Source organism: Schistocerca serialis, chromosome 3 (genome assembly GCF_023864345.2).
Source record: "Schistocerca serialis cubense isolate TAMUIC-IGC-003099 chromosome 3, iqSchSeri2.2, whole genome shotgun sequence".
NCBI lineage: Eukaryota > Metazoa > Arthropoda > Insecta > Orthoptera > Acrididae > Schistocerca > Schistocerca serialis.
In genome coordinates this window covers 925,830,195-925,843,480 of record NC_064640.1, presented here as the reverse complement: position 1 = coordinate 925,843,480, position 13,286 = coordinate 925,830,195, and the positions used below count along the sequence as shown (strand labels likewise).

The 13,286-nt window shown below is 35.6% G+C and overlaps 1 protein-coding gene across 1 annotated transcript in view; it reads left to right on the top strand.

Annotated features, from left to right (window-relative positions):
• The window catches only part of LOC126471323 (EH domain-containing protein 1-like), a 148,912-nt gene extending 146,188 nt beyond the window's left edge, over nt 1-2,724 (top strand). Inside the window, exon 6 of the mRNA XM_050099446.1 lies at nt 2,519-2,724. Within this exon, the coding sequence (XP_049955403.1) occupies nt 2,519-2,724 (206 nt within the window). The remainder of the gene's footprint in view (nt 1-2,518) is intronic.
• Nucleotides 2,725-13,286: the final 10,562 nt, after the last annotated feature.

The window sequence follows — 13,286 nt, the reverse complement described above, 5'->3', positions numbered from 1 at the left end:
CTGTCATTCTCACCAATAAAAATTTGGAACCTTTGGAAGGTAGGAGACGTGGTACTGGCGGAAGTAAAGCTGTGAGGACGGGGCCATGAGTAGTGCATGCGTAGCTCACACAGTAGAGCACTTACCCACGCAAGGCAAAGGTCCCGAGTTTGAGTCTCGGTCCGGCACACAGTTTTAATCTGCTAGGAAGAATCATATAACTCCGTTGGCAAAAGCCTTTCCGAGATTGACGTCTGAAATACTCCTCTGTGATACAAACAAGGGAGATACTGGGTCTATAATTAAATCACTGAAGACTAAGGACTCTCATGGATATGATGGATTGCCTAGCAGAATATTAAAGTACTGTGCTGCACATGTTAATCCTGAATTTAGCCATATTCGTAATGGTCAGGTTCCTGAACAATTAAGGTAGTACTCAGTAGTAAAGCCGCTTCATGAAAAGGAAGAAAGGTATAATGTAGCCAATTTTAGGCCTATTTCTATGCCATCGGTGTTTGCTAAAGTTATTGAAAATGCTGTGTATGTAAGGATAATTGATCATTTTATATCACACAATTTACTATCAAATGTATAGTTCGGTTTAGAGGTCGTTTAACGACTGAAAATGCTATAATCTCTTTTTTCTGTGAGGTACTGGATGAGGTAAACAAAAGGTTTCGATCGCTAGGCATATTTTTTTGTTTAACTAAGGCATTTGAGTGTGTTGATCACAAAATATTGCTCCAAAAGTTGGAATACCGGGAGTAGCTCACAGTTGGTTCACCTCTTACTTTAGCAACAGACAATAAAAGCTCATTATTCACAATGTTGAGAATGGCTGTGATGTGGGGTCTTAGTGGGATACAGTCAAGTAGGGGTGCCCCAGGGATCAGTGTTGGGGCCACTTCTGTTCCTTATTTATGTAAATGATATTCCCTGTAGTATTACGAGTAGCTCCACATTATTTCTTCTTGCTGATGACACTAGCTTGGTACTAATTTCACAGAATGGGCATATGATTAGTGAAACTGAACAGTTCAAATTTCTAGGTGTTCAGATGGATAGTAATCTGTCATGGAAAGCCCACTTTCAGGATCTTGTTCAAAGACTTAATGCTGCCATTTTTACTATTCGAAAGGTACCTCAAGTGAGTGATCGTTCGACACAAAAATTAGTCTACTTTGCTTATTTTCATTCGCTTATGTCGTATGATATTATATTTTGGGGTAACTCTTCCCATTTTATATATATATATATATATATATATACACACACATATATATTGAGAGGCCAATGTCAAAACAACCAAACTAGTGAACAGGGGTCGACAAGAGGTTTGTAAACGTACACAGCTTATTGTCTGAACCACCCATTTCTGAGCCAAAAATATCCTTTTAGAATATATATATATATATATATATATATATATATATATATATATATATATATATATATATATATATATATTCTTTACTGTCATTTCTTGTTAACAATATTAGCTTATTTCCAAGAATAAGCGGCTTTCATTCACTTAATACTCGGCAGAGATCAAACCTGCATTTGGATCGGACTTCCTTAAGTTTTGTGCAGAAAGGTGTGCAGTATACTGTTGTACCCATTTTCAATAAGCTACAACAAAAATTCAAAAATCTTAGCAGTAATACACGCACTTTCAAATCGAAACTGAAGAGTTTCCTCATAGGACACTTCTCATATTTTGTCGATGAGTTCCTTGAAGAATCGAGATGATTCTTATGTTGTATTGTTGATTGCGTTTACTTAAACTTATGGCTTGACTTTTTTTGGGTTCATAAACATTTTATTTTTATCTCTTATTACTTTTACATTGTAATTTCATGTACTGACACGTTTCATGACCTTGGAAATTTGCTCCTCAATTTGTTCGTACAGAGCTTGACGTGTAAATAAACAAATAAATTTTCATGTAGCCCAACATTGGGTCACTGTCACATCTGAATGCCCCACAGATCTGATATTGTATGATTCAACCAGCAAGACATACGAAGGCCCAGATTCAGGCCTCTTTGAAACCCTGTCAGCAGTTTCGCACATGGATGTGGTGTCTCCATATTACTCAACATCTGATGTTTTGTATACCCATTATATACCCTACCAGCCCTGGTAAAAACACTAAACATGAACAACACTAATGCACTCTGGTTACCATTCTATCTCTCTCAGTGAATTGCAGCTGTATTCGTTTTCATAGTTGCTGATGGGGTGTACATGTACAAAGTTATATTGATATGTGACTATGTCTTCTAAGTGCTTCAGTTTCTTGTCAGGCAGTCTTCAAAATGAATTATGTTAATCTCGAATTGTCTTTCCTTGATTTGTTTCTTCAATCTGCTTGGAGCTTGAAGTTGTATAACACGAACACAGTTCTAGTGTCAGATAAGTCATACTTTTACATGGGATAGGTGATCTTTATATACTAGCAACAAATGTTTTAAAGTATTATTGATGCAGTTTATTATGTAAATAAATTACATCAGTAAATCAAAAATTGTTACAGCGGAAGCAAAGAAGGAATTTGGAAACCCAGACCTGCCTGATGGAGTCCTTGGAAGAATATGGAAACTATCTGATATTGACAGTGATGGTCAGCTGGACAGTGATGAGTTCTCCCTGGCCATGCATCTATTGAGGAATAAAGTGTTCCAGGAGAATTTAAATCAGACACCATTTTCAGATGGTCTAGATGATAAAATAGAAGTGTAGCTTGCAGCAAATCATATTGTGAAACAGTTTTATATTTTATATGATATACATGTTAAAAGTTCAACTATTAATTTGATTTTCTACTGTATATAAAACAAAGAAACTCAAAACAGTGCTAGGCAAACAACCATAGACATGTCATAAGACTGAAAATCGCAATCATTTTCTTGTAAACACTTACCAAGAATTAATCAGTAATAACTAAAAAAGGTATAAAATCTTTTATAAGATTATCATGACCTTCTACAGACAATATGAACGAAGTTTCACACAAAAATCTCGCAATGATAAGTTCACTGGACAAAAATATAGTCACTTCACATGTCAAAAATGCTACTTATTTCTTGGTTTTACAGGTAGTGAGGGAAGAGGTGATACAAGAAGCAATTGTTCTGCAAGCATAAACTACTTTTCACTGCAGCCCCAGATGTGGTACAGTGCAAAACATGTATTTTTGTGGTGTTTAATAAAGGTTCTTAATGTGTTGTGATGGAGTGGAAAACTGAGTGTGTGCTTTCAATTAATTTTGATTGGGAAAGGCAGACCATGCAAGTAAATCACTACATGCTATCCCGTGGTTTAATTGCGTGGATAGGATTATCAGAGAAATGAATATTTATTATATTCGCTGTATGGTTACCTAAATTGATGTACATGTGATCTCTACAGCTAGAGGTGTCTCTAGGCAGTCAGTCTACCAACTCTGTCTGATGAATTATGGTTACACTGTATGGCATTCAAGTTCTCAAAATTTTTTGAGTCATTTAAGAAGTCTATATTTAAATTAAAAGCTAAAATAATTTCTGTATTCTTATATTTCTTACACAAAATACCTATCATTTATTTCACGTTTTGTAAAAAGATGTCAGTTGTACAACTGTGAGATCTGTACAGCTGTATTACAACCAGGGGCAATTTATTTACAATTAATTTTATTGCTGCTACAACAAATATTACTTGTACACTAAGTTCTGCAATACAGTCAAGTTTTGTGAACTGTAAATTATCTTTACAATATATGTATGGCAACCCTCCTTTTCCCCTTTCCTCACTTCAATGTATGCTCAGCAGAAATTGCTGGACAAAGTATAGTATTTTACTTTCACCATAATAATTAAATTATGAGACACATCATATTTTATAAGAAACACCACATCTGCATTCTACACAATGAGTATGTGCTGTAATTATATGCACTTATTGCTGGGGTATTGAATATTTTAATGTAGCACTTTGAGGCATATTTTATTTTTTATTTGTGGCATTTAGCTCTTACCATTTTCATTACAACATAGTGTTTACCATCCTCATCATTCTTTACTAGTTTCATGTGTTATTTGCAAATTTACACATTTAACTAAGAATTTGGGTTCATAGTCCATTTAACCTGAAAAGTTACTACTCAGGAGCTTATTTGTTGAGGCTTCACAATTTCCTCTTTGCTGCTGCTGACAAGAGAACCAGTATCTATGTGAATGAAGACTCCTTTATAGCTGTCGCTAAATTCATGTTCTGAAGCATCCCATGATCTTAACATGTTCTTGCAATGTTTGTTCAGCTTGTGTGCACAAATAGCTGGGTGAATGTCTATTCAGGAATTCAGCACTACCACATTTTTCACCAGGGGATTATGTATAAGACAAAATTATTTTTATTTTTCTAATTACTGTGAGATGTCCATTTTTTCTTATGATATCCTGCAACGTCATAATTATATGAATGATCAAACGCAGCAGTCCGCTTGTTTTAGCGATTATGATCACCTATCACCTTAGGTTTCTTGTAAAAACGATTTGTTTTATGTTTTGGGTCACCATTTTCTCTCTTGAGCACTGCTAATCCTTAATTTAATGTTTTAATGTCACTATGTGACACTTCAATAATTTCACTGGAAACCCATGTTTGGTGTAAGTTGCAAGCCATCTAAGCTAGCCCTGTGAATATTGTCACTAAGAAATTTTACTAAAAACATTCAATGACCAAGGTCACATAAATCTTTCTTTATTTAAAACAACCAGTTTTGACAGACTTTACTATCATCTTGAGGTTCATTTGTTTATTTATTTACGTGCCAAGTTCCGTAGGACCAAATTGAGGAGCAATCTCCAAGATCAAGGAACGTGTCAAGACATGAGATTACAACATAAAAGTAATAACAGATAAAAATAAAATGTTTATGAACCAGGAAAAAGTCAGTCCATAAGTTTAAGTAAATGCTATCAACAATACAACAAGAATCAACTCAATTTTTCAAGGAACTCCTCGACAGACTAGAAGGGAAGATCATTGAAAATGGACGCAGCAGTATACTGCACACCTTTCTGTAGAAAAGTTAAGGAAGTCCGATATAAATGCAGGATTGATTTCTGCCGAGTATTAACTGAGTGAAAGCTGCTTATTCTTGGAAATAATATGTATTGTTAACAAGAAATGAACTTACACAACTTATTGCCCAAACCACCCATTTCTGAGCCAAAAATATCCTTTTAGAATGGTAAGAGTTACCCCAAAATATAATACCATACGACATAAGAGAATGAAAATAAGCAAAGTAGACTAATTTTTGTGTCAAACGATCACTCACTTCAGGTACCTTTCTAATAGTAAAAATGGCAGCATTAAGTCTTTGAACAAGATCCTGAAAGTGGGCTTTCCACGACAGATTACTGTCCATCTGAACACCTAGAAATTTTAACTGTTCAGTTTCACTAATCATATGCCCATTCTGTGAAATTAAAAAGGCGGGTTTTGTTGAATTGTGTTATAAACTCTAAAAGCATAGTTTTCCTGTGATTTAGCGTTTGTTTATTTTCAACAAGCCATGAACTTGGGTCATGAACTGCGCTATTTTAAACCAAGCCAATGTTGTCAACAACATCCTTTAGTACCAAGCTAGTGTCATCAGCAAGAAGAAATAATGTAGAGCTAATCGTAATACTAGAAAAAATATCATTTATATAAATAAGGAACAGGAGTGGCCCCAACACTGATCCCTGGGGCACCCCTACTTGACCGTATTCCACTAAGACCCCACATCACAGCCATACTCACTATTGTGAATAATGACCTTTTATTGTCTGTTGCTAAAGTAAGAGGTGAATCAACTGTGAGCTACTCCCAGTATTCTGTAATGGTCCAACTTCTCGAGCAATATGGCTCCAAGCACTATGGGACTTTACATCTGAGGTCATGAGTTCCGTCTGGGGCAATATTTTGTGATCAAATCAAATAATATGCCTAGCATTCGAAACCTTTTGTTTAACCCATCCAGTAACTCTTAAAAAAATCTTTTGTTAAGACCTGAAGATGACAGCAAAGTCTGTCAAAACTGTTTTTTTTTAAATAAACAAGTATTTATATGATCTTGGCTATTGAATTTTTGTAGCAAGTAAAACAGATGACTCCTTCAGTATTGTCAAAATGAGAAAATTCAACTAACAAATTTTAGGCACATTTTTGGGTACCTTTCATGCATTTCACACTCACAGTTCATCTTGCAATCCACTTCAGACACTGTTTACATGGTGGACTAGTAAACTTCAGCTTTTTGGCAAGCATTGTGTCACAGCACTTTTCTACAGCTACCATCTTGCACTGCATATATATATATATATATATATATATATATATATATATATATATATAGTTTATTTTTTCTTATGTTCACTAACTTCATGCAGACACTCCTGTCAAAAAAATGCATTCTGTAAACAATAAAGTAGCCACAAAAACAAAAAAGTGTACCTCTTAACACTTAAGATTGTCATAACCAAGTATGTCAGAACTATTTTCTCCAACAGAGAAATTACCTGAAGCGCTGCCCCAAAATTAGCTCTATCCTACCCAATATCCCTCCCATGCCATTCATCATAAGTTTTTGTTAGCCCTCTAAATATGTTTACAAACTCTATGTCACTCTTTATTTTGCTTCCTCACTTCGCAGTTAATGATATCCATATGATGCAAAACTTATTGTATGCACCATCCTGCTTGCACTTGCTCCAGCACCATCCCTGGTAAAAACGTCTTTTTCAAATGGAAAGCTATTTTTATCACAACTATTCTATAAATTTCCCATAAGTGCCTCATTTTCCTGTAATTATTTTCCAAAGCTGGTAAACTTGTATACCTCTATTGCTATCAGTTGGCTTTTTAATGCAGCACCCTGTTTGCTACATAATACTGTTCTGTTTTTAATCAAATTTCCAAGTTGAAACACTTCTATATCACACACTTAAAAATGTGCTATGTGCTTCACCTATCTCACCAAAGAATTTCTATCACCTCATGATGTTTCTGATCAGAGTGATAATTTGATTCTATATTTCATGTGGTATTAAAAAGAATGTCCACTGTTCCTGTCATTAGCATCAAACAGATAGCTGTGCACAAGATCCAGTTCTCATGACCACCAGATCAGCAGTTACAACAGCTGTTAATGCTAATGATAAGAGAGAATACCCAGTTATCATGACCAACAGAACAGCAGTTGCAACAGCTGTTAATGCCAGTGATGAGATAGATAGGAGCTGTACTTCATGCAAATAGTGTCTGCAGGCATCACAAGGAAATGATTCAGCTTCACAGCTGTGAGTGAAAATTTTGCATGAAGAAAACATTTTTAATAATACAATTTGTCTGCATGGTATGAATTAAATGCTCCATAGGCACAAGGAAAATTATCTTAATTTATAAAATTTAATGAATATAGTTTTAAAGATTTTCTTACGCTACAATTGACAAAAAAATGACTCAGTAAATGCAATACAAAGAATGCTGATTGTGGCCAAAGCTGGAGGCAGTTAGTGCCTTTAACTTAAAACAGCCTTAACTCATGATAACAAAGTATAGAAATTGTAATATATTTTTATCACTCTCTGTTGTAAGGTGTTAAAGCGGTGCAGCAAAATTATTTTCTCAACATTGTCTGAAATACTAAATGTATTTAGTCACATCATTGATTGTATTTATGAGTGAAACCTGCCACAGTTCACAGTCACATCATATAGCCACATTTAATAATAAATATGTATAGATGCTCTATTTTCTACAAGAGCAATTTCAAGGGAGAGACAATGAGGCTAGATTGAGGGTAGTAGATGTTTCAGTGAAACTACATATAATGTAGCTTTTCAGGACAAATCCCTGCAACTTAAATTTGTGTGAGTAACTAACTCATGTATTTAAGGAAATATTAAACAAACTATATAGAAATTGAATATTTATTGTATATACTGTTCTGTAGCTTTAACAAATTGTATGAAATGCTTAATACTATAATAATAATCCACAGGAGATGCTTTTTTTATACTTTATTTACATCTACCAGCTTTGAGTGATGGCTCATTGTCAAGCAATGTCTAAATACAGTCTAGCTGCAACAGACAAATAGGACGAAAATTTAATGCAAGATACAAAGTTTATGAGCCAACCAAACAATCATCCAATTTTCTTTCAGCCTACACACATCCCAACCAATTTCACTCAGTGATTACAGCACTACCTTGTTCCCTTGACTGATTGTGAATTGATTATCTTCCACTCATTAAGGTTAGGTTCTGTAAGATGCTGCTTGATATTACACAGACAGACTTGGATTTGTCTTGTCTGTTTTACACCTAATAAGACAAATAAAATTTGAGACAAAGCTGTGGACAAGCAAATGGCTAATACAAAATGAGAAATGCAGCTGCACTCTGTTACTTAAGGAGCTGGGAGCTAATGACTTTTGGAATTGTTTAAGAATGGATTAAACATGTTTTTAGGGTTATTGAATGTCATAAAACCATATTCTGCAAAAATAAATACACTCATCATAGAAGATGCAAGTTGCAGTCAGAGGCTGTTAGCTACATTATGGTTTCCAGCCACTGGCAGATGTTACAAGGACCTCAAATTCAGTGTAGTTCTATCCCCACAATTATTATCTAAAATGGCTCCTGAAACCTGCAACATGATTTACAGTTGCTTGAGGAAATATGCCATGCTGCATCGAAACAAATAAAACAAATGATTTAGATGTAAACTTTATTAATTTACTTTTGTATGTAACATAAAAGATATCCCTGTAAGTTTTAAAAAATTTATTTCAGATTAGAAGAAGAAAGACTACAACTGGTGGTGGTGCACATCACCTAATAACTACAGCAACAACTGCACAAGAAATGCAGCATGTAGCCACTGTTAGAACTGTAAAAAAGGTCCTACACTTCATTCTTCATAGCAGAAGGCATAGTTAACACTTGCAGTAATCAAACAAATATATGTTATAAGTAAAAGTTCACTAACTACCTCTATTTCATTTTTACATTTTATATGCTATATGAATCGGAAATGAAATCTAAAACCTAACCTGTCTGTTTTGTTTGTGTGTGTGTGTGTGTATGTGTGTGTGTGTGTGTGTGTGTGTGTGTGTGTGTGTGTGTGTGTGTGTGTGTGTCTGTGTGTCTGTGTGTTTCATTTCAGATAAATCTGAAATACAATCTGTTTTCTTTTGGCTTTTACAGTTGACTGGCTTTTGTTACTTAAAATATGACACTTTACTGTCTCTGTATGCCACATGAAAATTCAATAGATTTGATGTAAATTAAATAAGTGCTTCATTTCTTGCATTTTTATTGCTGTTCTACCCACAAAATGGTATGAAAATGATGATCACTGTATAGTTAGTGAGAGAGGAAAATTGTATCAGCAAATGAGAGAGCTTCCTTAAACATGACACACTTTCTTTTGCAGTACTGAGAATCTTTTTACTTGCTCAATAAACACTTTTTTTACATACTGTCTGCAGCTAAGATGAATCATCACAGCTGGAATGTGGCTACAAGTCAAGTGATGTGATCTAAATGGGATAGTGTGTGCTATTCAAGATACATTTTCATGAATAAAACTACATGAAAACTGTAACTATGACTAACTTAAAAGAGAAGTTGCTACTCACCATATAGCAGAGATGCTGAGTCCCAGATAGGCACAACAAAAAGACTGTCACAAACAGATAAAGCTTTTAGCCCTTAAGCCCTCTGTCAACTCACACACACGACTGCCTGAGACTGCGATCCTGTGTGTGAGTTGTGTTTGCATGTGTGTGTGGTGTGTTTGTGTGTGTGTTTTCCTTTTCACAATATTGTTACATTCCATCCTGGATTTTCCATTGTTTGACTAACTTAAAAGAGATGTGACTGACATAAATATACACCACTGGCCATTAAAATTGCTACACCAAGAAGAAATGCAGATGATAAACGGGTATTCATTGGACAAATATATTATACTAGAAGTGACATGTGATTTTCACGCAATTTGGGTGCATAGATCCTGGGAAATCAGTATCCAGAACAACCACCTCTGGCCATAATAACGGCCTTGATACGCCTGGGCATTGAGTCAAACAGAGCTTGGATGGTGTGCACAGGTACAGCTGCCCATGCAGCTTCAGCACGATACCACAGTTCATCAAGAGTAGGGACTGGCGTATTGTTACAAGCCAGTTGCTGGGCCACTGTTGACCAGACGTTTTCAGTTGGTGAGAGATCTGGAGAATGTGCTGGCCAGGGCAGCAGTCGAACATTTTCTGTATCCAGAAAGGCTCGTACAGGACCTGCAACAAGCGGTTGTGCATTATCCTACTGAAATGTGGGGTTTCACAGGGATCAAATGAAGGGTAGAGCCACGGGTCGTAACACATCTGAAATGTAACGTCCACTGTTCAAAGTACCATCAATGCGAACAAGAGGTGACCGAGACGTGTAACCAATGGCACCCCATACTGTCACGCTGGGTGATACGCCAGTATGGCGATGACGAATACACGCTTCCAATGTGCGTTCACCGCGATGTCGCCAAACACGGATGCGACCATCATTATGCTGTAAACAGAACCTGGATTCATCCGAAAAAATGATGTGCCATTCGTGCACCCAGGTTCGTCGTTGAGTACACCATCGCAGGCACTCCTGTCTGTGATGCAGCGTCAAGGGTAACCGCAGCCATGGTCTCTGAGCTAATAGTACATGCTGCTGCAAACATCGTCGAACTGTTCGTGCAGATGGTTGTTGTCTTGCAAACGTCGCCATCTGTTGACTCAGGGATCGAGACGGGCTGCACGATCCATTACAGCCATGTGGATAAGATGCCTATCATCTCGACTGCTAGTTATAGGAGACCGATGAGATCCAGCGCAGCATTCCGTATTACCCTCCTGAACCCACCGATTCAATATTCTGCTAACAGTCATTGGATCTCGACAAACGTGAGCAGCAATGTCGCAATATGATAAACTGCAGTCGCGATAGGCAACAATCCGACCTTTATCAAAGTCGGAAACATGATGGTACGCATTTCTCCTCCTTACACAAGGCATCACAACAACATTTCACCAGGCAACGCCAGTCAACTGCTGTTTGTGTATGAGAAATCGGTTGGAAACTTTCCTCATGTCAGCATGTTGTAGGTGTCGCCACCGGCGCCAACCTTGTATGAATGCTCTGAAAAGCTAATGATTTGCATATCACAGCATCTTCTTCCTGTCAGTTAAATTTCGCGTCTGTAGCACGTCATCTTAGTGGTGTAGCAATTTTAATGGCCAGTAGTGTATCTGCAACTCAGCTTGTCGACTCTTTTTATCTTAGGGGGTGTTTCTTGTCGTCTGGGTTTTTAAAGTATCAGTGAAGATATAAGTTCACAGTATAATGACATAGAGGCTTATTTCAAATTCCAACATTTAAAACAATCAACTTCAAGTTTTCAACTTCATGAACTACACAAAAGAGAGTCACAGTTAAACAAACACTGATTTCAAATTTATGAGACTGCATTATATTTCAATTTCATGTTTCGTTAATAGTTGTAGAATTGGGTAAAAAATGACATTCACAGCAATCAGACCAGAATTGTAACTACACTTCACAATGTCAACAAGACTAGATTGTCCTCCTCGAGAACTGAACAAAAAAAAGACTATGAAACATGAAAATCTATACAAACATAGCACAACACTTTGCTGCAAAGTACCAGTGATACATTTTTACAGCATTAATGACTATTTTTTGCAGGACTAAAACATAAGCAGATTAAGTCTTGTACATGTTTTTCTGTGCTTGCATTAACATTTACTAAAATTACTCAAGATATAAACCAAATTTATACAATCAATATAATTATATATTTTGAACATAATTTTGCAATGGAATATACAAGCAATGGAATACACAAGATTCAGGCCAATAACAGATGAAAGAGTCAAATAGAATTTACTGGACAACTAACTTCTTAAAAATCAGAGGTTATTATGTAAAATACAAATGATGTAAAACATGAAAAAGAATGAACTTAAAATAAATTTTTGCAAACAATATATTTATCCCAAAGGCTCCCTTACTGAACATCAGATTTGCAATAGCTGAAAAATGAATGAATTCATAAATTTCTTTAATACTGGTTGGTATCATAATTTACTGTTGAACAAAGGTACTTGATGTACTAAATAGTTTTAATATTCCCCCACCCCCCTCACACCACCACCACCACCGCCACCACAAAATACTATGCATTTAAGATGCATTGGAATTTGTGCTCCTATGAAATACAACTATTTATATGAAAAATAGTTATCACATATACTGAAAACTTGTCTTGCTATTAAAATGTTCACATTTAGTTGAATTTTTGCTTTATACTGAAAATATTCTGAAACACTTTGTGAATATAGCAAAACTAAGCTTTGGTATAGACAAATACAGATTGTTATATTTAATAGTGTAATGGTTTATGCAATTTTATGTAGTCCTGAAAGTGACATAACTAATCAAATATCCAAATCAAAATATTTGGGCAACTTCACAAAAAAGTATTATGCAGCCGGACAGAAAACACCTATGCAAAACGTAGTTAAGACTCTCTTTAGCTCAAAACACAGATTATAAACATTTACAAACAACTTAGAAATTATTCTGTTTCATATTTGCATCAGTGTCCATGGTCCACACTCACATTTACACAAGAAAATAAAAATGAGATAAGTAATTATAAAATTCTTATTAAAAACGTTTTTTCCTTTCCAATTCTTTTTCTTCATTGCCCATCCACGTTAAAACAAAATTTCTTATTTTAGATCATTCACAAATACTTATAAAGATAATTGTTCTTTCCCACTCATCCTTCATAGTCTACATTTATTCACTGTAATGATGTCTGTTTCCATGCCGTTTGGTTCCACTTTTACTTTTGACAGACATACAACAGTTCACATTGTCTTTGTTTGGTGTTCTCTGAGCTATGCTTGACATCAGTTCTCTTTGCGTATCAGTACAGTTCTTAGTATATGTAATCAGCTTCTTCTTGATCTTACTTAAATACTGTGTTCAAGTTGTTGATGCTTCTGTGGAATAGAGTTGCGTTGTCTGCTGGTTGTCTTGTACTGATACCCACTTACAACATGACTGATGAAAAGTGTAGTCCTGTCCTCTACTCAAATTTATAATCTGGTTGGTCCTCTGTTTATTCTCATGCTGACTGATGGTGTTACTGAGGACATATTACGTTCATTCTTGGAACAGCAAGAA